Source organism: Mustelus asterias, chromosome 10, assembly GCF_964213995.1.
Source record: "Mustelus asterias chromosome 10, sMusAst1.hap1.1, whole genome shotgun sequence".
Taxonomy (NCBI): domain Eukaryota; kingdom Metazoa; phylum Chordata; class Chondrichthyes; order Carcharhiniformes; family Triakidae; genus Mustelus; species Mustelus asterias.
In genome coordinates this window covers 121,852,523-121,876,463 of record NC_135810.1, presented here as the reverse complement: position 1 = coordinate 121,876,463, position 23,941 = coordinate 121,852,523, and the positions used below count along the sequence as shown (strand labels likewise).

Genomic DNA, 23,941 nt, shown 5'->3' with positions numbered 1-23,941 from the left:
TAGCTATGACTGTAACACTACATTCTGCACACTCTCTTTTCCTTCTCTATGTATGGATAACCAGGGAAATTGAGGGACTGGTCAAAAGGAAAAGAGAGGCGTATGTTAGGTCCAAGCAGCTAAAAACGGAGGGAGCTCTGGAGGAGTACAATGAAAGTAGGAAAATACTCAAACGGGGAATTAGAAGAGCAAAAAGGGGTCACGAAATGTTCTTGGCAGACAGGATTAAGGAGAATCCCAAGGCATTTTATTCATACGTTAGGAACAAAAGGGTTGTTAGGGAAAAAATCGGACCTCTCAGGGACAAAAGTGGGGACTTATGCTTGGAGCCCAAAGAAGTAGGGGAGATCCTAAATGAATACTTTGCGTCGGTATTCACAAAGGAGAGGGATGTGTTGACTGGGAGTGTCTCGGAGGGGAGTGTTGAACCGTTGGAGAAAATCTCCATTACAAAGGAGGAAGTGTTAGGTTTGTTAGAGAATATAAAGACTGACAAATCCCCAGGGCCTGATGGAATCTATCCAAGGCTGCTCAGGGAGACGAGAGGTGAAATTGTTGGGCCTCTGACGCAAATATTTGTCTCGTCACTGGACACAGGTGAGGTCCCAGAGGATTGGAGGATAGCCAATGTGGTCCCGTTATTTAAGAAGGGTAGGAAGGATAACCCGGGTAATTATAGGCCGGTGAGCTTGACGTCCGTGGTGGGGAAGTTGTTGGAGAAGATTCTTAGAGATAGGATGTATGCGCATTTAGAAAGGAATAAACTCATTAACGATAGTCAACATGGTTTTGTGAGAGGGAGGTCATGCCTCACTAACCTGGTGGTGTTTTTTGAAGAAGTGACCAAAATGGTTGATGAAGGAAGGGCCGTGGATGTTGTCTATATGGACTTTAGTAAAGCGTTTGACAAAGTCCCTCATGGTAGGCTGGTGAAAAAGGTTGGATCCCATGGGATAAAGGGGGAGGTGGCTAGATGGGTGGAGAACTGGCTTGGTCATAGAAGACAGAGGGTGGTAGTGGAAGGGTCTTTTTCCGGCTGGAGGCCTGTGACTAGTGGTGTACCGTAGGGCTCTGTATTGGGACCTCTGCTGTTTGTGATTCATATAAATGATCTGGAAGAAGGAGTAACTGGGGTGATCAGTAAGTTTGCGGACGACACAAAACTGGCAGGACTTGCAGATAGTGAGGAACATTGTCAGAGGCTACAGAAGGATATAGATAGGCTGGAAATTTGGGCAAGGAAATGGCGGGGATCCTGGTTTCAGGATTCAATCCTGGACCGGGGAGCGGCGCGGGCTTGGAGGGCCAAAGGGCCTGTTCCTGTGCTGTATTGTTCTTTGTTCTTTGTTCTTGTTCTTTGTTTCGTCTGTATAGCGCGCAAGAAACAATACTTTTCACTGTATGCTAATATATGCGACAATGATAAATCAAATCAAATCATTACAAGGACAAGGGAGGGAATCTATGCGTGGAGCCAGAGGAAATGGGCAAGGTATTAAATGAGTACTTTGCGTCAGTATTCACCAAAGAGAAGGACTTGGTGGATGATGAGTCTGGGAAAGGATGTGTAGATAGTTTGAGTCATGTTGAGATCAAAAAGGAGGAGGTATTGGGATTCTTGAGAAACATTAAGGTAGACAAGTCCCCAGGGCCTGATGGGATTTACCCCAGAATACTGAGAGAGGCAAGGGAGGAAATTGCTGGGGCCTTGAGAGAAATCTTTGTGTCCTCACTGGCTACAGGGGAGGTCCCAGAGGATCAAGAAGGCTTTGGTCAAGAAGGCTTTCAGCATGCTTCGTTTCATTGAACAAAGAACAAAGAACAGTACAGCACAGGAAACAGGCCCTTTGGCCCTCCAAGCCTGTGCCGCTCCTTGGTCCAACTAGACCAATCGTTTGTATCCCTCCATTCCCAGGCTGCTCATGTGACTATCCAGGTAAGTCTTAAACGATGTCAGCGTGCCTGCCTCCACCACCCTACTTGGCAGCGCATTCCAGGTCCCCACCACCCTCTGTGTAAAAAATGTCCCTCTGATGTCTGAGTTATACTTCGCCCCTCTCAGCTTGAGCCCGTGACCCCTCGTGATCGTCACCTCAGACCTGGGAAAAAGCTTCCCACTGTTCACCCTATCTATACCCTTCATAATCTTGTACTCCTCTATTAGATCTCCCCTCATTCTCCGTCTTTCCAAGGAGAACAACCCCAGTCTACCCAATCTCTCCTCATAGCTAAGACCCTCCATACCAGGCAACATCCTGGTAAACCTTCTCTGCACTCTCTCCAATGCCTCCACGTCCTTCTGGTAGTGCGGCGACCAGAACTGGATGCAGTACTCCAAATGTGGCCTAACCAGCGTTCTATACAGCTGCATCATCAGACTCCAGCTTTTATACTCTATACCCCGTCCTATAAAGGCAAGCATACCATATGCCTTCTTCACCACCTTCTCAACCTGTGTTGCCACCTTCAAGGATTTGTGGACTTGCACACCTAGGTCCCTCTGTGTTTCTATACTCCTGATGACTCTGCCATTTATTGTATAACTCCTCCCTACATTACTTCTTCCAAAATGCATCACTTCGCATTTATCCGGATTAAACTCCATCTGCCACCTCTCCGCCCAATTTCCCAGCCTATCTATATCCTGCTGTATTGCCCGACAATGCTCTTTGCTATCCGCAATTCCAGCCATCTTCGTGTCATCCGCAAACTTGCTGATTACACCAGTTACACCTTCTTCCAAATCATTTATAATTATCACAAATAGCAGAGGTCCCAGTACAGAGCCCTGCGGAACACCAATGGTCACAGACCTCCAGCCGGAAAAAGACCCTTCGACCACTACCCTCTGTCTCCTATGGCCAAGCCAGTTCTCCACCCATCTAGCCACTTCTCCTAGTATCCCATGAGCCTTAACCTTCTTAACCAAACTGCCATGTGGGACTTTGTCAAATGCCTTACTGAAATCCATATAGACGACATCCACGGCCCTTCCTTCATCAACCGTTTTTGTCACTTCCTCAAAATTCTCCAGGATTGGAGAATAGCCAATGTTGTTCCTTTATTTAAGAAGGGTAGCAAGAATAATCCTGGTAATTACAGGCTGGTGAGCCTTACATCAGTGGTAGGGAAATTATTGGAGAGGATTCTTTGAGACAGGCTTTATTCCCACTTGGAAATAAGTGGACGTATTAGTGAGAGGCAACATGGTTTTGTGAAGGGGCGGTTGTGTATCACGAACTTGATTGAGATTTTCGAGGAAGTGACGAAGATGATTGATGAGGATAAGGCAATGGATGTTGTCTACATGGGCTTCAGTAAGGCCTTTGACAAGGTCCCTCATGGCAGACTGGTGCAGAAGGTGAAGTCGCATGGGATCAGAGGTGAGCTGGCAAGGTGGATACAAAACTTGCTCGGTCAAAGAAGACAGAGGGTAACAGTGGAAGGCTGCATTTCTGAATGGAGGACGATGACAAGTGGTGTTCCTCAGGGATCAGTGCTGGGACCTTTGCTGTTTGTAATATATATAAATGATTTGGAGGAAAATGTAACTGGATTGATTAGTAAGTTTGCGGATGACACAAAGGTTGGTGGATTTGCGGATAGCGATGAGAACCATCAGAGGATACAGCAGGATATAGATCAGTTGGAGACTTGGGCGGAGAGATGGCAGATAGAGTTTAATCCGGACAAATGTGAGGTGATGCATTTTGGAAGGTCTAACACAGATAGGAAATATACAGTAAATGGCAGAACCCTTAAGAGTATTGACAGGCAGAGGGATCTGGGTGTACAGGTACACAGGTCACTGAAAATGGTAATGCAGGTGGAGAAGGTAGTCAAGAAGGTATATGGCATGCTTGCCTTCATCGGCCGGGGTATTGAGTTTAAAAATTGGAAAGTCATGTTGCAGATTTATAGAACCTTAGTTAGGCCGCACTTGGAATATAGTGTTCAATTCTGGTTGCCACAGTACCAGAAGGATGTGGAGGCTTTGGAGAGCGTACAGAAAAGATTTACCAGGATGTTGCCTGGTATGGAGGGCATTAGCTATGAGGAGAGGTTGGAGAAACTTGGTTTGTTCTCACTGGAGCGACGGAGGTTGTGGGGAGACCTGATAGAAGTCTCCAAGATTATGAGAGGCATGGACAGAGTGGATAGTCAGAAGCTTCTTCCCAGGGTGGAAGAGTCAATTACTAGGGGGCACAGGTTTAAGTTGCGAGGGGCAAGGTTTAAAGGAGATGTACGAGGCAGATTTTTTACACAGGGAGTAGTGGGTGTCTGGAACTCATTGCCGGGGGAGGTAGTGGAAGCGAATATGGTAGTGACTTTTAAGGGGTTTCTTGACAAATACATGAATAGGATGGGAATAGAGGGATATGGTCCCCGGAAGCGTAGGGGGTTTCAGTTCAGTCGGGCAGCATGGTCGGTGCAGGCTTGGAGGGCCGAAGGGCCTGCTTCTGTGCTGTAATTTTCTTTGTTCTTTGTTCAAATCAAAAATCAAAGTAATGGTGAACATGGCAACTATCACCAATTGTAGTTAAAAACACATCTGGTTCACTAGTGCCCCTTTAAGGAAGTAAATTTGTCATCCTTATCTGGTCTGGTCTATGTGTGGCATTTAATACCCATCACTAGATGTCCCGATAAAGGGGTAATACAACAGATAGATTGTTAGGGCATGTCAGAGGGCAGTTAGAAATCAGCCATGTTGACATGGGACTGGAGTCACATATAAGCCCAGTCGGGGTGGCAGATTTCCTTCCCTCAAGAACATTACAAACCAGGTGGGTTTTTAATGTCAATTCTGACAGATTAATGGTTACCATCACGGATACCAGCATTTTAATTTTCAGATCTTCTTATGAACTTATAGTTGGATTGGCCATGCTAAATTGCTTCATAGTGTCTGGGGGACTAGATAGGGTAAATGCGTGGGGTTATGGGTGGGATTGTGGTCGGTGCAGACTCGATAGACTGAATGGCCTCCTTCTGCACTGTAGGGATTCTATGATTCAAATTCTGGAAAAGCCTTGGCTGGATTTTACAAGTCATTGCTGAGCTTAAAGCCGGACATTTGGCCCATCTGCTCCACACGTGCCTCTTTCCTGCCCTCTTCATCTCACCTCATCAACAGCTTATTCTAATCCTTTCTCTCTCATGTGTTCTTTTAGCCTCCCTTTGAATATATTTATACCATTCGCCTCAACTATTCTTTATGGGAGCGAGTTCCACATTCTCACAACTCTCTGGGTAAAGATGTTTCTTTCGAATTCTGGAATGGATGTTTTAATGATGGTCTTGGCCCTCGTTCTGAACCCACAAGTGAAAGCAGCGAGTGGTACATTCCAGCTGTTCATGCCGACGGGATCAGTCCAGTCCTGCCGATGGTGCAACCGTGCCACAGGTTTCACGGCAGTGAGGAGTGCATTCAATAGGGAACTCCATTGACCACGGTGGGACCAAAATATCCCGATGCTGGCCAATGGCAAGTCATCTCCCCCCCCCGTCGAGAAACTCACGGCACGTTGCACGGTAAATCCCCCCGACCTTTTCTACGACCACTCCAAAACACTGACATAGTGTTGAAAATCTCCAGCTGGTTCTCCCTCCATCTTCTGTTTGAGAGGACAGTGTACCAGCCAGTAAAATTCCCTGGAGCAAGGGCTTCCCACCCCCCTGCCGTCCACCCCCGAGCTCTCTGCAATTTTAGGGATGAGGACAATGTCAGCCTGTCTGGCCACACCCCAACTGAGGTCCTTAAGAAGCCAATTGTTGACCACATAAGTGCCCGCTTCCAGCCCGGCCTCAATTCTGAGGCTGTGGGGAGGAGTTTGGAGCAGGTGAAAGGCTGCCGGACGCCTTTGTTGGGTCTCAATAGAGTGCTTCTCCCTCAAGGACTTCCCTTTCACATGGGGCAGTCCCCTCCTGCTCTCCACCTCCTCCTGCCCCCAGGCCTGCCCTCTCATGACCGCATGCTCCCTCCCGGCATCTCCATCAAGAGCCCCAGTTGCCTCTCCCCCACACTCCCAGCCATAGTCATCACATCCATAAGAGTTGGGAGCAGAAATAGGCCATTCGCCCCATCGAGTCTGCTCCGGCATTCAAAGAGATCATGACTGACCTGATACGACAATCCTCAACTCTATTTTCCCACCTTATCTCCATAACCCTTGACTGTCCGCTGTGAGACGCCATCACCACCCCCCACCCCCTCCCTGGACTCTGGAAGTTAGAATCAGGGTCTGCTTGTAGTCCCAGTCCAGGCCACAGCCACCACGAGCACTCTGGGGAACTACAGCGCTGCTGGCCAATCAGACAGGCTGGAATTTCTCTGAGGCGGGATTACTCTCTCCAGCCAATTAAATGGCAGTGGGTCTGCTGAGGTCATCAGGGACGTGTTTCCCACTGAATCTTCGGAAACTCCTGCCCCAAGAGCGGTCCATGTTCCCGTACAAGATTAACATGAATCCTCTGATGTTTAAACTCACAGATTACTAACCCAGGCCCCTGGATAGCTAAGACAAACCCCATGTATTTCTGCCTGGGCTGTTGTGGCTCAGAATCCTGGGAGTAGCTACTATTATTTATATCCATTACACAAATAAGTGAGCTTGGAAACCCAGAAGCCAAAATCTGAGTTAATGATTGTCTCTTGTCCTTTATTGTGATACACTCTCAACCCTGTGTTTACCAATGCCCCTCAATCCCACTGTGTCAGGAACAGTCCTGTTCTCATTTGATTAAGGTGGAAAGTTACCCATGTGCACCATGTGACTGTTAACCCTTTACAGTACAAACATAGATCACTCCAGGGTGAGGGAATTACATGGTGAAAAGGGGGGAGGGACTGTTAATTTAATTTACTGTTTATCAAGTGAATTGAGTGAACTTTCTTCTCTTCCTTTCTCCAGTCCTGCTCCCATCCTCTGCCTCCCCTGTCTTCTTCCCTCCTTCCTTCATTTTTTCCACCCACCATCCCTCACTTTCTTCTTCCTTCATAAAATCCTTATGTGCAGAAGGAGGTCATTTGTCTCATTGAGGCTGCACCCACTCTCCGACGGTGCATTTTATCCAGGCCCGATCCCCATAATCCCACACACTAATTCCCACTGATCTCCCTAACCAGCACATCTTTGGACTGTGGGAGGAAACCGGAGCACTCGGAGGAAACCCACGCAGACACGGGGAGAACGTGCAGACTCCACACAGACAGTCACCTGAGACCGGAATTGAACCCGGGTCCCTGGGGCTCTGAGTCAACAGTGCTAACCATTGTGCCACGTGCCACTTTGCTGTTTCTTTGAATCCTACTTCTTCTGGTACACTAAGGTAGATTTTTGCCTGTTTCCATAGCTAGTAAGTCCTGGAACAGGTCACTAGTCTGTCACCAGGGGGCTTATAGCTTGAGGGGCGCCACTCCACGTCAAGCGTGGCTGACCAGAATTCTCTCCTACTCTTACCACTATCCATTGGCATGTTTGGAAGGGTTTTGCAGGTTGACAGACTCAAGCTGTATGGCCACATTATGAAAGCATTGAAATGAAATTGCAAATACTGAAATGTTGGCCAGAATTCTCTGGCCATTCACGTGGTTGGGATTCTCCAGTCCCGTCGGCAGTGTACTCCCGCCCGTGGAAATTGGAAATTCCCATTAACAGCGACGAGACCAGAGAATCCCACCGCTAGCAAACAACACAGCACCTCCCGCCGCCGGGAAACACATGGCTGGGAGGCAGGAGAGTCCCGCCCATTATGTCTGGTCAGTAATAAATTCTGGATGTGAAGTGACCACAAGAAACTACAAAGGATCGTGAACGAAGCCCAGTATATCACTCATAACAGCCTCCCATCCATTGACTCTGTCTACACTTCCCGCTGCCTCGGAAAAGCAGCCAGCATAATTAAGGACCCCACGCACCCTGGACATTCTCTCTTCCATCTTCTTCCATTGGGAAAAGGATACAAAAGTCTGAGGACAAGTACCAACTGACTCAAAAACAGCTTCTTCCCTGCTGCCATCAGACTTTTGTTAGCACTGCCATCAGACAGTGGTTAGCATTGCTGCTTCACAGCTCCAGGGACCTGGGTTCGATTCCCGGCTTGGGTCACTGTCTGTGTGGAGTTTGCACATTCTCCCCGTGTCTGTGTGGGTTTCCTCCGGCTGCTCAGGTTTCCTCCCACATTCTGAAAGACATGCTGGTTAGGTGCATTGACCCGAACAGGCGCTGGACTGTGGTGACTAGGGGAATTTCACAGTAACTTCATTGCAGTGTTAATGTAAGCCTTACTTGTGACTAATAAATAAATTAACTTTAACTTTACTTTAACTTTCTTTCAATGGACCTACCTCGCATCAAGTTGAACTGTCTCTACCCCCTAGCTATGACTGTAACACTACATTCTGCATTCTCTTCTTTCCTTTTCTATGTACGGTATGCTTTATCTGAACAGCGTGCAAGAGACAATACATTTCACTGTATACTAATACATGTGACAATAATAAATCAAATCAAGTTTGGCACATTGAGAAAGAGGAAGAAAAGCCAATCAACAGCTTTGAAATGTGGTGTTTAAGAAGAATCCCAAGGGTAGGCTGGGTGGAGAGAGGAATTCACAAAGCAATACAGAATGAGAATAAGCAAACTCTTAAATAATATCAAAAACAGAGTCATCTGTTCAGAAGGGTTGGAATGCCAAGACACCATTGGAAGAACTAATGGAGGAACAAGAAGCCGGCAGCTAAGGAAGCAGCTAGACAAGATTAAAGACTAGTCTAACCAGAGCTCCAACAGCAAGATCATCCACTGTGATCAGAAACCATGGGCGTCCACATCACACAGCCTGACACTTAGGAGACAATGAGCAGATTCTCTGACCTCGCCCACGACTGGAATTCTCCAGCCCCACTGCACTGAACAGATATTTGGCAGAGCGTTTCATTCTCCGCTCTCATTGGCAAGTAGTGGTGGGGCGGGAACGGCCGGAGAACTCTGTCTGATGATTGCTCACAGGACATTCCTCTGTCAGGTGCCTTGGGGTCTTTTACTCTGGTAAAGACACTCTACAAATGTAAGTTCTTGAGAAGAACATACCATGAAATTATAACTTTTTACCCTTTATGGAAAACACATTGAACTATTCATTAATTTCCCAAGGGAAAAGTAGGACAAATTTCTAATCTGTTGCGCTTGGAAATTGAAATGAATGCATTTTAACTAAATGTCGCAATCATCTTGTTCATGGGGTGTTAGAACCAATCTCCTCCCCATTTGGATTTTCATATTCCCAAGTTTCACTCTATAGGCAAGAGCAGAGCTATGGCTCAAAATCAAACCTCACATCTTTGAGAACAAGTCAGTTGAATACAGTGCAGGTGACCGTGAATGTGTGTAATACAGATGTGTAGTTAAATGGTTGCTATTACATTGCAGCTTTATTCATCTTTGATGCCATCAGTTTTTTTTTAACTGGTCGGTGCAACATCGTGGGCCGAAGGGCCTGTTCTGCGCTGTAATGTTCTATGTTCTATGTTCTATGTTCTATCATTACAGTGAACCTTTAATGAGCGCAGTCAGGGGTTGGTAACCTTGCATGATCATTGGTTCCTCAGTCACGATGGACGGTTACATCAAAACACAAAGAATATTCTGTCAGGGCTGTGTACTCGATAATGTAATTGGAATAATTACATATATTCTGCGGCATGGTGGCTCACTGGTTAGCACTGCTGCCTCACAGCGCCAGAGACCCAGGTTCGATTCCCGGCTTGGGTCACTGTCTGTGTGGAGTGTGCACGTTCTCCTCGTGTCAGCGTGGGTTTCCTCCGGGTGCTCCAATTTCCTCCCACAGTCCAAAGATGTGCAGGTTAGGTGCATTGGCCATGCTAGATTCTCCCTCAGTGTACCTGAATAGGCGCCGGAGTGTGGCGACTAGGGGATTTTCACAGTAACTTCAATACAGTGTGAATGTAAGCCTACTTGTGACACTAATAAATAAACTTTATCTTAGTTTGAAGTGTTTTAGCAATATCTCCTTTATCCAGAGAATGGTGAAAATGTGGAACTGGCGACCACAGACTTTTGAATGGACCTACCTCACACAAAGTTGATCTTTCTCTGCACCCTAGCTATGACTGTAACACTATATTTTGCACCCTCTCCTTTCCTCCTGTATGAACGGTATGCTTTGTATGTATTGTGCACAAGAAACAATACTTTTCACTGTATGTTAATACATGTGACAATAATAAATCAAATCAAATCAAATCACAAGGCATACTGTTCCCATTGGCGGGAGGATTGAGAATGAGAGGGCACAGAGTTAAGGTAAGTGGCAAAAGAAGCAATGGCGACACGGGGAGAATCTGTTTCACACAGCGAATGATTCCAGCATCGAGGCCATGAGCATCTGAAACCAACTCCGCCAGCCAGAGTCCTGACTGCCAAGACAAATCTTCTTCATCCAGCTCAAGGAAGACTACGGAGCAATAGGTGGAACAAAGGAAAGACTTCAGAGACACCCTGAAGGCTCACCTCAAGAAATGCAACATAGGCATCAACACCTGGGAGACCCTTGCTCAGAAGAGACCAACCTGGAGGAACCTCCTGATTGAAGGGTCACAATTCTTCCGGGACACCCAATGTTAAGAGGGAGCCCGGAAAAGGAGCCTGAGAAAGGAATGCCAGTGATCTAGAGTCCAAGAACTGAATCCACCTCCCGGAAACACCTGCCAAGTACACGGTCAATGATGCAGCTCTAAGATCAGGGTCATCAGCCACGCAAGGACCCATAGAACCCATGACCAGTGACACAGAGATTATTAGGTGGACAATCATACTCATTAGCCAGTGATCATTGAAGAAGAAGGAGATTAGTATCTGGAATGCACTGTCTGGGAAAGTGGGAGAGGCAGGTTCAATCTAGGCATTCAAAAGGGATTTCCACTGTTATCTGTAAAGGAAGAATGTGCAGGGTTAGGGGGCGAAGGCTGGGATAATGACATTGCATATTTGGAGAGCTAGCATGAACAGGATATGCTGAAAGGCCTACTTAAATGATGCAACAGTTCTGTGATTCTGTGATGGGCCAAGTGAACTGAACCTGCTCCTACTTCTTTTCATTCTCTTCTGAATCCTGAAATCCCTGCCTGAAAATATCTAACAAATTTTGCCTCTATTATAAACCCTTCTTTCATTTGTTCATTCCTGTCTTTTGCCTGAAACAGACCATTCCTTTTATTCTCTGCTTTTCATTCCTTTCCCAACTCTGGACAGAGGACAATGGGCAATATACTCTGCATCCAATCAATGATGTGGAGATGCCGGCGTTGGACTGGGGTGAACACAGTAAGAGTTTTAACAACACTAGGTTAAAGTCCAACAGGTTTATTTGGTAGCAAACACCATTAGCTTTCGGAGCGCTGCTCCTTCGTCAGATGGAGTGGAAATGTGCTCTCAAACAGGGCACAGAGACACAGAAATCTAGTTACAGAATACTGATTAGAATGCGAATCCCTACAGCCAGCCAGATCTTAAAGATGCAGACAATGTGGGTGGAGGGAGCATTAAGCACAGGTTAAAGAGATGTGTATTGTCTCCAGACAGGACAGCCTGCAAGTCCTGGAGGTAAGCTGTGGGGGTTACTGATAATGTGACATAAATCCAACATCCCGGTTTAGACCGTCCTCATGTGTGCGGAACTTGGCTATCAGTTTCTGCTCAGCGACTCTGCGCTGTCATGTGTCGTGCGTTCTCCAAGGCGGCCTTCACGACACACGACAGCGCAGAGTCGCTGAGCAGAAACTGATAGCCAAGTTCCGCACACATGAGGACGGTCTAAACCGGGATGTTGGATTTATGTCACATTATCAGTAACCCCCACAGCTTACCTCCAGGACTTGCAGGCTGTCCTGTCTGGAGACAATACACATCTCTTTAACCTGTGCTTAATGCTCCCTCCACCCACATTGTCTCTATCTTTAAGACCTGGCTGGCTGTAGGGATTCGCATTCTAATCAGTATTCTGTAACTTGATTTCTGTGTCTCTGTGCCCTGTTTGAGAGCACATTTCCACTCCATCTGACGAAGGAGCAGCGCTCCGAAAGCTAATGGTGTTTGCTACCAAATAAACTTGTTGGACTTTAACCTAGTGTTGTTAAAACTCTTACTCCAATCAATGTTGCATCCAAACTGATTTCCCAAATTGTACGAAAATCATTTATTCAGCTAAACCTTTATAAGAACTGTTTTATTACGCAGTGGGTGGTTAGGATCGGGAATGTACTGTCTGAGAGTGTGATGGAGACAGATTCACATAGCGAGTGGTTAGGATCTGGAATGTACTGTCTGAGAGTGTGGTGGAGACAGATTCACACAGCGAGTGGTTAGGATCTGGAATGTACTGTCTGAGAGTGTGGTGGAGACAGATTCACACAGTGAGTGGTTAGGATCTGGAATGTACTGTCTGAGAGTGTGGTGGAGACAGATTAAGTGTTTTAACAACACCAGGTTAAAGTCCAACAGGTATATTTGGTAGTCACCAAATAAACCTGTTGGACTTTAACCTGGTGTTGTTAAAACTCTTACTGTGTTCACCCCAGTCCAACGCCGGCATCTCCACATCGAGACAGATTCACACAGTGAGTGGTTAGGATCTGGAATGTACTGTCTGAGAGTGTGGTGGAGACAGATTCACACAGTGAGTGGTTAGGATCTGGAATGTACTGTCTGAGAGTGTGGTGGGACAGATTCACACAGTGAGTGGTTAGGATCTGGTATGTACTGTCTGAGAGTGTGGTGGAGACAGATTCACACAGCGAGTGGTTAGGGTCTGGAATGTACAGAGGTAAGAGTTCTCCCGAAGCCAATGTGCATTTGTCTATAAAGGCTGGGGAATCTTTATGACCTCCTAATCAGAATGCTGAGCAGCAAAGCAGGGCTAATCCAGTGCGGCCTAATTCCCAAACACCGAAAACTCTTCCCGATGTGCTATGACGGCAATATCTATATTTGTCGGACTTTCTCCGATGCTTTTTTTGGCTGCCTGTATTGTGTAACTGAATGTACTTTTAGCATTGACACTCAGCATGTTATATCTCTGCTTTAAGTAGCTACCTACCCATGGTGTGAATCTGTTTGTGTTTAGTTTATACATCACCCATTGCTTTATTTTGTTTTGGATCCTTGATCTTTGCTGGTATGGAGAGGGATGACTCAATACTTTCCCTGACAGATTCCACAGTAAGCATATTTGAGAGTGGCAGAATAAACAAGAACTGAGGGATGCAAGGTCATTTCAAGTATATTGATGGCCAGTGAGAAAGAGGAAGTTAAAATTGCCCTTTTCTTTTAACCCCTTTGTCCCCGATCACTTTTTTAAAGTAAAGTTTATTTATTAGTCACAAGTAAGGCTTACATTAACACTGCAATGAAGTTATTGTGAAAATCCCCTAGTCGCCACACTCCGGCGTCTGTTCAGGTCAATGCACCTAACCAGCACGTCTTTCAGAATGTGGGAGGAAACCCGAGCACCTGGAGGAAACCCACGCAGACACGGGGGGAATGTACAAACTCCACACAGACAGTGACCCAAGCCAGGAATCGAACCCGGGTCCCTGGCGCTGTGAAGCAGCAGTGTTAACCACTGTGCTGTCATGCCGCCCCCTGTTCCTGAATACTCTGAACAGAATCAGCTGCAGCTCAAAGTAGCACTCTCGCCTGTTGCGTTAGGGGGAGATGGCAGCATTGTGGTAATGTCACTAGACCAGTCATCCAGAGCCCTAGGCTAATGCTTTTGGAACCTGGGTTTAAATCCCATCACAGCAACTAGTGGAATTTAAATTCATAAAATTCATAAAACCTGGACTATCACAAAGAAAAAAGAACAAAGAACAGTGCAGCACAGGAACAGGCCCTTCGGCCCTCCAAGCTTGTACCGATCATGATGCCTGCCTAAACTAAAACTGTACGTACTTACAGAGTCCGTATCCTTTCATTCCCATCCTACTCATGTATTCGTCTAGATGCCTCTTAAATTCCACGGTCGCACCTGTTCCCACCACCTCCACAGGCCGTGCGTTCCAGACATTCACCATCCTCTGTGTAAAAAAACTTGCCCCACACATCTCCTCTAAACTTTTCCCCACGCACCTTAAACCTATGTCTCCTAGTACTTGACTTTTCTATCCTAGCAAAGAGCATGACTGTCCACTCTGTCCAAGACCACAAAAAACTACAAAGGGTCGTGAACGAAGCCCAGTCCATCACCCAAACCAGCCTCCCATCTATTGACTCTGTCTACACTTTCCGCTGCCTTGGAAAAGCAGCCAGCATAATTAAGGACCCCACACACCCCGGACATTCTCTCTTTCACCTTGTGGATCCAGAACTGGCTTGCCTGCAGAAGGCAGAGAGTGGCTGTGGAGGGGTCTTTCTCTGCATGGAGGTCAGTGACCAGTGGAGTGCCCCAGGGATCTGTTCTGGGACCCTTGCTGTTTGTCATTTTCATAAATGACCTGGATGAGGAAGTGGAGGGATGGGTTGGTAAGTTTGCTGACGACACCAAGGTAGGTGGTGTTGTGGATAGTTTGGAGGGATGTCAGAAGTTGCAGCGAGACATAGATAGAATGCAAGACTGGGCGGAGAAGTGGCAGATGGACTTCAACCCGGATAAGTGTGTGGTGATCCATTTTGGCAGATCCAATGGGATGAAGCAGCAGTATAATATGAAGGGTACCATTCTTAGCAGTGTAGAGGATCAGAAGGACCTTGGGGTTCGGGTCCATAGGACTCTTAAATCGGCCTCGCAGGTGGAGGATGCGGTCAAGAAGGCGTACGGCGTACTGGCCTTCATTAATCGAGGGATTGAGTTTAGGAGTCGGGAGATAATGCTGCAGCTTTATAGGACCCTGGTTAGACCCCACTTGGAGTACTGCGCGCAGTTCTGGTCACCTCATTACAGGAAAGATGTTGAAGCCATTGAAAGGGTGCAGAGGAGATTTACAAGGATGTTGCCTGGATTGGGGGGCATGCCTTATGAGGATAGGTTGAGGGAGCTTGGTCTCTTCTCCCTGGAGAGACGAAGGATGAGAGGTGACCTGATAGAGGTTTACAAGATGTTGAGAGGTCTGGATAGGGTAGACTCTCAGAGGCTATTTCCAAGGGCTGAAATGGTTGCTACGAGAGGACACAGGTTTAAGGTGCTGGGGGGTAGGTACAGAGGAGATGTCAGGGGTAAGTTTTTCACTCAGAGGGTGGTGGGTGAGTGGAATCGGCTGACGTCGGTGGTGGTGGAGGCAAACTCGTTGGGGTCTTTTAAGAGACTTCTGGATGAGTACATGGGATTTAATGGGATTGAGGGCTATAGATAGGCCTAGAGGTGGGGATGTGATCGGCGCAACTTGTGGGCCGAAGGGCCTGTTTGTGCTGTGGCTTTCTATGTTCTATGTTCTATGTTCTTCCGTCGGGAAAAAGATACAAAAGTCTGAGGTCACGTACCAACCGACTCAAGAACAGCTTCTTCCCTGTTGCCATCAGACTTTTGAATGGACCTACCTCGCATTAAGTTGATCTTTCTCTACACACTAGCTATGACTGTAACACTATATTCTGCACTCTCTCATTTCCTTCTCTCTGAACGGTATGCTTTGTCTGTATAGCATGCAAGAAATAATACTTTTCACTGTATGCTAATACATGTGACAATAATAAATCAAATCAAATCAAATCAAATCAGCATAGGTCAGGGAACACAGGGGTGACGGGGGAATGGAAAAGCTTTCCGAAATAAAATTAAATGCAGAGAAGGTGGGAGAATGGCACTAAGCAAACTGATCATTCTGAACGCCAGTGTAGACTTGATGGGCTGAATGGCCTCCTTCTGCTCTGTAACCATTCTGGGAATAATTCTGGAACTTGATGTGAGTTAAGATGCGGCCAGAGTTTCCAATGACCTCAAGTTTATAGACGGTTGAATGGAGGCGAGCAGCTAGGAATACATTGGAATAGTTGAGTGTGGAGGTGAGGAAGGTAGGAATGAGGGCGTGACCTCCCAGGCAAATCTCTCCACCCGCTTCAATAATTCAGGCAGGACCGGGGAGGAAAACCCCTGAGAACACTGACTGAGGATCCAGTTGCACTGAGTAAATATTACCAGCAGAGGCCAGGCTGCAACCACTTATCGCTTTGACAGCTCCCCGAGATTTCAAAATTGCTCTTAACATTTCCCCTTTTCAACTTTTCTTTCAGTTGGATTGTTTAGAAAAAAAAAATGTTTCTTCCGGTTGCTTTCTATTAAGATTTCTGTGCTGTTTAATGCTCTTCAGGGTCAGAGCAAATGGAATTTTGGAATTTATTGCTAAAGCAATAGAGTTTTAAAGTAAGGAAGTGTTGCTGCAATATACATTATGAGATTGCACCTGGAGTATTGGGTACAGTTTTGGTCCCCTTACTTGAGCAGGAGTGCAGTGGCATTGGAGGCAGTTCAGAGGAGGTTCACTAGATTGATTCCAGAGATGAGGGGTTTGTCGTATGAAGAGAGATTGGGTAGTTTAGGCCTACACTCTCTCGAAATTAGAAGAATGAGAGTAGATCTAATTGAGGTGTACAAGATGCTAAAGGGGACTGACAGGGTAGACATGGGGAGGATGTTTCCTCAAGTGGGGCAATCTAGAACAAAAGGTCATCGTTTCAGGATAAGGGCAGATTTAAAACAGATGAGGAGAAACTACTTCTCTCAAAGAGTGGTGAATCTGTGGAATTCACTACCCCAGAGTGCAGTGGATGCTGGGACATTGAGTAAATTTAAGGAGGAGTTAGACAGATTTTTAATTAGTAATGGGTTGAAGGGCAGGAAAGTGGAGTTGAGGCCGAGATGAGATCAGCCATGATCGTATTGAATGGCGGAGCAGGCTCGAGGGGCTGAATGGCCACTCCTGCCCCTAGATCTTATGTTCTTATGAACCACAAGTCAAAGGTTCCTCAACTTACCTAGTGATCATATTACAGGATTAGTACAACAGTGGGGCTCTTGTGGTGCAGTGGGTAGTGTCCCTGCCTCTGATCCAGGTTCAAATCCCACTCCAGGACTTGATGGCCATGGAAGGTGCGTTCATAATGTGACCAAATAGGTTGCGTCTCAACCTGTAAATCCTTCCAATACGCCAATGGCAGGCAGTAAGACCAGGAGAGGTTGCTGGTCAGCCGTGTGATGGAAAGGACATTGGGGCCTCCGCCATCATGTAAATATGTATGTTGCCACAACAACTCGAAGTCCTGGGGAGGGGGGGGGGGGGTGGGGTGCAGGTGCGCTAGTTAGCTGGTGTGGATCAGATTGTACTGACAGTTTGGGGTGGATTTGGGGCCTGTTGTGAATAGAACAGAAATTCAGATTAGATTGTAGTTTAAGGATGGGAGATTTCAGTTTTGAAATTTCTCCGATTAAAAGCTAACGTCAGCGTACTGATATTGTCGCTGGACTTGTCACCCAGAGACCTATCTCCGGGGACATGGGTTCAAACCCTGCCATGGCAGCTGATAGTAATAATTCAGTTAATAAGTTTGGAATAACGGTGACCATGAAACTACCATCAAGTTTTGTAAAAACCCATCTGGTTCTTCAGGGAAGGAAATCTGACGTCCTTACATGGTCTGGCCTACGTGTAACTCCAGAGCCACAGCAATGTGGTTGACTCTAATATGGTTGACCAAGCCACTCAGTTCAAGGGCAATTAGGAACGGGCAAAAAATGTTTGTTTTTCCAGTGATGCCCACATGCCATGAAAGAAAAATGTGGGAAGTGGTGTTCCACAAGGGATTGATGCCGGGACCATGGTGATCCATCATTTTACAATAGTAATTTGAATGTAAAGACAGCGTCAAATTAATTTAACAACGCCTGGGTATCAATTTCCCTCTAGATCCTTTTAGAAATATAGAAACATAGAAACTAGAAGCATGAGTAGGCCATTCGGCCCTTCGACCCTGCTCCACCATTCATTTCATTCAAAAATACAAAAGTCTGAGGTCACGTACCAACCGACTCAAGAACAGCTTCTTCCCTGCTGCTGTCAGACTTTTGAATGGACCTACCTCGCACTAAGTTGATCGTTCTCTACACCCTAGCTATGACTGTAACACTACGTTCTGTACTTTCTCCTTTCCTTCTCTATGTACGGTATACTTTGTATAGCATGCAATACATGTGAAAATAATAAATCAAATCAAAATCAAATCAAATCAAATCAAATTTTGATCATGGCTGATCATCAAATTCAATATCCTGATCCCGCTTTCCCCCCATATCCCTTGATTCCTTTAGCCCCAAGAGGTGTATCTAATTTAGAAACGTTCCTTTTCCAATGGGGCAGCACGGTGGCACAGTGGTTAGCACTGCTGCCTCACAGCTCCAGGGACCCAGGTTCGATTTCTGGCTTGGGTCAGTGTCTGTGTGGAGTTTGCACGTTCTCCCCGTGTCTGCGTGGGTTTCCTCCGGGTGCTCCGGTTCCTCACACACTTCAAAGATGTGCGGGTTAGGTGGATTGGCCATGCTAAATTGCCCCTTCGTGTCAGGGGGACTAGCTAGGATAAATGCATGGGGTTCTGGGGATAGGGCCTGGGTGGGATTGTGATTGGTGCAGACTCGATAGGCCGAATGGTCTCCTTCTGCACTGTATGACTCTATCTTGGCCTTGCCTTTCTGAACTGTCCGATTACTTTCATTCCCCTGATCATACTACACCCAGCCCTGCAAACCTTGCCTTTTCAGATATTTCCCCAATTCCCTTTCTGAAAGTTAGGATTGAATCTGGTTGCAATGCTCTTTGGGGCAGCACATTTCAGATCACAGTAACCTGCTGTTAGGTTTTTTTCTTCTAATTTCTCCCTCTGTATCTTTGATCAGCTATTTTAAAACTGTGTCCTCTGGTTACTCAGGGTCCCACTCACGCTCAAAGCAGTGGAAACAATTTCTCCTCAAGTGCTCAACGGAAAGCCTTCTTAATTTTCAACACCTCTATAAAATCTCGCTGAAAAGAGAGACATGTTGCCGAAACTTTTCATCCTGCACTCATCAGGACAAACACAAGAATACCAAAGTTCAAACAACTACCACAATTTATACTACAGGAGAAAAAGCTGATTGGTTAGCAAGTCTAATTGCCTGAGGTGTTGCCATGGAGATAATATCGGGGAACTATAGGCTTCCCAAGCTCCTGGGTAACTCAAAAAAAGGCTCAAGGCTTGAACATATTCCTTTTTTGCAGAGAATGTGTCCCTGAGTATGAATGTGTAGCTTCTAGCAAGCATCAATGAGCCACTTCACAAACGCAACTGATTATCGATCTGGTTACAACCTCTTTTTACTCTTCCCTTGACCTTTCGTTGCTCTCAGCAAAAGAGGCAATGGCCAAGTGGTACTTTTGCTGGATTATTAATCCAGAAACTCAGCTAATGTTTTGAGGACCCGGGTTCAAATCCCACCAATGCAGCTGGTGGAATTTGAATTCAATTAAAAACATTTGGAATTAAGAATGTACTGATGACCAACTGTTGATTGTTGGAAAAACCCATCTTGTTCACCAATGTCCTTTAGGAAAGGAAATCTGCCGTCTTTACCTGATCTGGCCGACATGTGACTCCAGAGCTACAGCAATGTGGTTGACTCTCAACTGCCCTCGGGCAACTAGGGATGGCAATAAATGCTGGCCCAGCCAGCGACACCCATGTCCCATGAACGAATAAAAAAAAGAATCTCAGCTCCTTTCTCACCTCTGGTACCATTCCAGCTAATCATTCCTGCAACCTCTCCAAAGCTTTCACACCTTTCCCAAAGTATGGCGTCCAGATTTCGACACAATCCTCCAAGCCTTGAGCCTTTTTTTGAGTTACCCAAGGAGCTTGGGAAGCCTATAGTTCCCCGATATTATCTCCATGGCAACACCTCAGGCAATTAGACTTCCTAACTGATTGATCAAGTTTTCACGTAACTTACCAGTGGGAGAAAACTGCTTGGATAACTAGGCACAGTAAGTAGTCTCACAACACCAGGTTAAAGTCCAACAGGTTTATTTGGAATCACGAGCTTTCGGAGCACTGCCCCTTCATCATTGCCCCTCCACTCACCTGATGAAGGGGCAGCATTCTGAAAGCTCGTGATTGCAAATAAACCTGTTGGACTTTAACCTGGTTGTGAGACTTCTTACTGTGCTCACCCCAGTCCAACGCCGGCATCTCCACATCATAAATAACTAGAAAATGTCTCTCAGCCACAAGAAACCAAACACAGAGAACAACTGCAAGTCTGCAAGGGTTGGGATTCAGTGTTCCTCTTGTTTCCCCTGGAGTTGTGAGAGAGAGAGTATTTTGATACTCACATTAATGGGAAAGTAGTCGCGAAAATAACACCACAATCTTAAACTCTGGACGAAGCGAGAGCTGCGACCCCCTCGGTATGGCGTGTTGCGGTCCCAGAACCACCATGTTGTGTACAGCACGGGCACGAACCAGAAGTGTGTGAAGAGAAGGATGATGAAGAGAGCAATGCAGCACTGAGCTGTGGAATGAAGAAAGAAACTTGACAGGCACACATCTATAAAACATGCCCTAAAGTTAATCCCACTTTGATAAAAGGAGTAAAGGAAACTTGCTGCAATTGTATAGGGCCTTGGCGAGACCACACCTGGAGTATTGTGTTTTTCTCTCCTTATCTAAAGAAGGATATACTTTCCATAGAGGGAGCGCAGTGAAAGTTCACCAGAATATCCCTGCAATGGCAGGAAAGATTGAGGAAACTGGGTCTGTATTCTCCAGAGTTACTAAGAATGAGAGGTGATCCATTTTTACAGGGCTCGACAGGGCAATTGCGGTTTCCCCTGGCCGGTAAGTCGAGAGCCAAGGGACAGAGCATCGGAATGAGGGAAAGGCCATTTAAGACTGAGATGAAGAGGAATTTTTTCACTCAGAGGTAAAAACTGTAAAAGTTTATTTATTAGTGTCACAAGTAAGGCTTACATTAACACTGCAATGAAGTTACTGTGAAATTCCCCTAGTCGCCACACTCCAGCACCTGTTCAGGTACACTGAGGGAGAATTTAGCATGGCCAATGTACCTAACCAACACGTCTTTCAGACTATGATAGGAAACCGGAGCACCCAAGGGAAACCCACGCAGACACGGGGAGAACGTGCAAACTCCATACAGACAGTGACCCAAGCCGGGAATCGAACCTGGGTCCCTGGCACAGTGAGGCAGCAGTGCTAACCACTGTGCCACCGTGCCGCCCCAGGATGGTGAATCTTTGGAATTCCCTACCTCAGAGAGCTGTGGAAGCTCAACCATTGGCAACACGGTGGCACAGTGGTTAGCACTGCTGTCTCACAGCACAAGGGACCCGGGTTCAATTCCGGCCTCGGGTCATTGTCTGTGTGGAGTTTGTACATTCTCCTCGTGTCTGTGTGGCTTTCCTCTGGGTGCTCCGGTTTCCTCCCATACTCCAAAGATATGCGGGTTAGGGTGATTGGCCATGCTAAATTGACCCTAGTGCCAGGGGGATTAGCAGGGTAAATATGTGGGGTTACAGGGATTGGGCCTGGGTGGGATTGTTGTCAGTGCAGACTCGATGGGCCGAATGGCCTCCTTCTGCACTGGGATAGGGATTCTGCATAGGGATTCTATGATTCATTGAGTATGTTCAAGACAAAGATTTCTAGGTTTATTATTGTCATGTGCATTGGAATACAATGAAAAGTATTGTTTCTTCTGCGCTATTAGAGAAAACATAGTGTTCATAGTGTACATAGAGGGGAAGGAAAGGAGAGAGTGTAGAATGTAGTGTTACAGTCATAGCTAGGGTGTGGAGAAAGATCAACTTAATGCAAAGTAGGTCCATTCAAAAGTCTGATGGCAGCAGGGAAGAAGCAGTTCTTGAGTCGGTTGGTACGTGACCTCAGACTTTTATATCTTTTTCCCAATGGAAGAAGGTGGAAGAGAATATGTTTGGGGTGCGTGAGGTCCTTGATTATGCTGGCTGCTTTTCCAAGGCAGCGGAAAGTGTAGACGGAGTCAATGGATGGGAGGCTGGTTTGCGCGATGGACTGGGGAACATTCAGAAGAGGAGAGTGCAGGAAAATGATGTTAAGATGAAAGATCAGCCATGGTCTCATTGAACAGTGGGAAGGTTTAAGGGGCTGAATGACCTACTCCCTGGCCTCTGTTTCAACACTGTGCCAATGTTTCTCAAAGGGGGATAAAAACATACGCGAAAATACCAAACAAGCAAACATCAGAAACTTGTTCCATGGCGCTGCCTACAGGAAGGTGTGTGAGAATGTGTATATGCATGCCTGTGTGTGTGTGTGTGTGTTGTGTGTATGCATGCCTGTGTGTGTGTGTGTATATATGCCTGTGCATGTGTGTGTGCATGTGTTTGCGTGCATGCATGTGTGTATGCAGGTGTGCCTGTTTGCATGCATGTGTGTGTATGCATGTGTGCGTGCATGCATGTATTTGCGTGCATGCATGTGTGTATGCATTCCTCATGTCCACTTTCCTGCCCTTTCCCCATACCCCTTGATTCCCTTACTGATCAAAAATCTACCTATCACAGCCTTAACTATGCACAAGGACTCTGCCCCCACAGCTCTCTGTGGCAAGGAGTTCCAAAGATTCACAACCCTCTGAGAGAAGAAATTGCTCCTTATCTCAGTCTTAAATTGGTGCCCTTTTATTCTGAGACTATGCTCTCTGGTCCTACACTTTCGTCTCAGCTTTATTCTGTCAAGCCCCCTAAGAATCATATATGTGTCAATCAGATCACCTCTCATTCTTCTAAGTTCCAATGGGTAGAGTCCCAACCTGTTTAACCTTTCCTCATAAGACAATCCCTCCATACTGGGACCATCCCAGTGAACCTTCTCTGAACTTTCTCCAATGAAATACTGGACGAGATTCTCCGGCCTCCGCGTGTTTCCCGGCAGTGGACGGTGGGCTGTTCGCTCGCGGTGGGATTCTCTGGTCCCACTGCGGTCAATGGGATTTCCCACTGATGTCACCCCAAACTACTGTGAAGCTGTGGACGGGGGTGTGCTACTGGTGGGACTGGAGAATCCCACTGGCATGAACGGCCAGAGAATTCTGGCCAATATCTTTCCTTAAATCACGGGTTCGAAACTGCTCCCAGTGCTCCAGATGTGGTCTGACCAATAGCTTGTACAGTTGCAGCAAGCCCGGGGGAATTCGCCAATTGGGATTTTGTGAAGTGGTCGATTATATAGAAGTGACTAAAGTGCTTTATAGCTGAGATTTGGCAGATTAGGAGAGATGGGTTGGCTTTGGAATGTTTGCAAACTTTACCAATGTTATACTTAAGATTGTGGACACACTTGGGTGTGGCCCTGGAGCAGGTTTTATGTTTTTTGAGTTGACACACGAGATTCAGAAGATCACAAAAGAGTCTGAACTAACAGACGGGAGGTTACGTACACCCAGCCTTAAGAGGAGAGGCAAGACGAGAGTTGGAGAAGTTTGGCTTACCAAGAGCGAGGAAGGAAAAGACCCACTGTAGAACAACTGCTGTCTGCACACGGCGACGCAATGGTATCCTTAATGGGGCAAAGCTGATGCTCATCCTGACAGCCCCAAGGAGTTTATTTCAATGCACAGGAGTCTGGAAGGAAGTCGGTAAGACTGAGTCAGAGACGGGTACAAAGTCTTCTTGCAAATAGTGCACTTTAAACAAGGCTTGTTACATGTTGCAAAAGAGCACAACAGATAGCATTTTTAACTGATATGTGGAAGGGGAGGGGCGGAGCCAAAGGTTAATTGAGATTATCTTGCCTTCAGAGGTCAAATGTCACTTGACAGTCCATGGAAGGTCTGTGGTCATTCTGGTAGGTGCATTGAAAATAAATATTATTTACTTTTGGGATGTGGGTGTCGCTGTCTG

The 23,941-nt window shown here is 46.4% G+C and overlaps 1 protein-coding gene across 1 annotated transcript in view; it reads right to left on the bottom strand.

Annotated features, from left to right (window-relative positions):
• The window catches only part of LOC144500107 (2-acylglycerol O-acyltransferase 2-A-like), a 44,487-nt gene extending 20,831 nt beyond the window's left edge, over nt 1-23,656 (bottom strand). Inside the window, exons 1-2 of the mRNA XM_078222882.1 lie at nt 23,530-23,656; nt 20,372-20,550 (exon numbers count right to left, since the gene is read on the bottom strand). Of these exons, the coding sequence (XP_078079008.1) occupies nt 20,372-20,550; nt 23,530-23,623 (273 nt within the window). The 5' untranslated portion in view covers nt 23,624-23,656. The remainder of the gene's footprint in view (nt 1-20,371; nt 20,551-23,529) is intronic.
• Nucleotides 23,657-23,941: the final 285 nt, after the last annotated feature.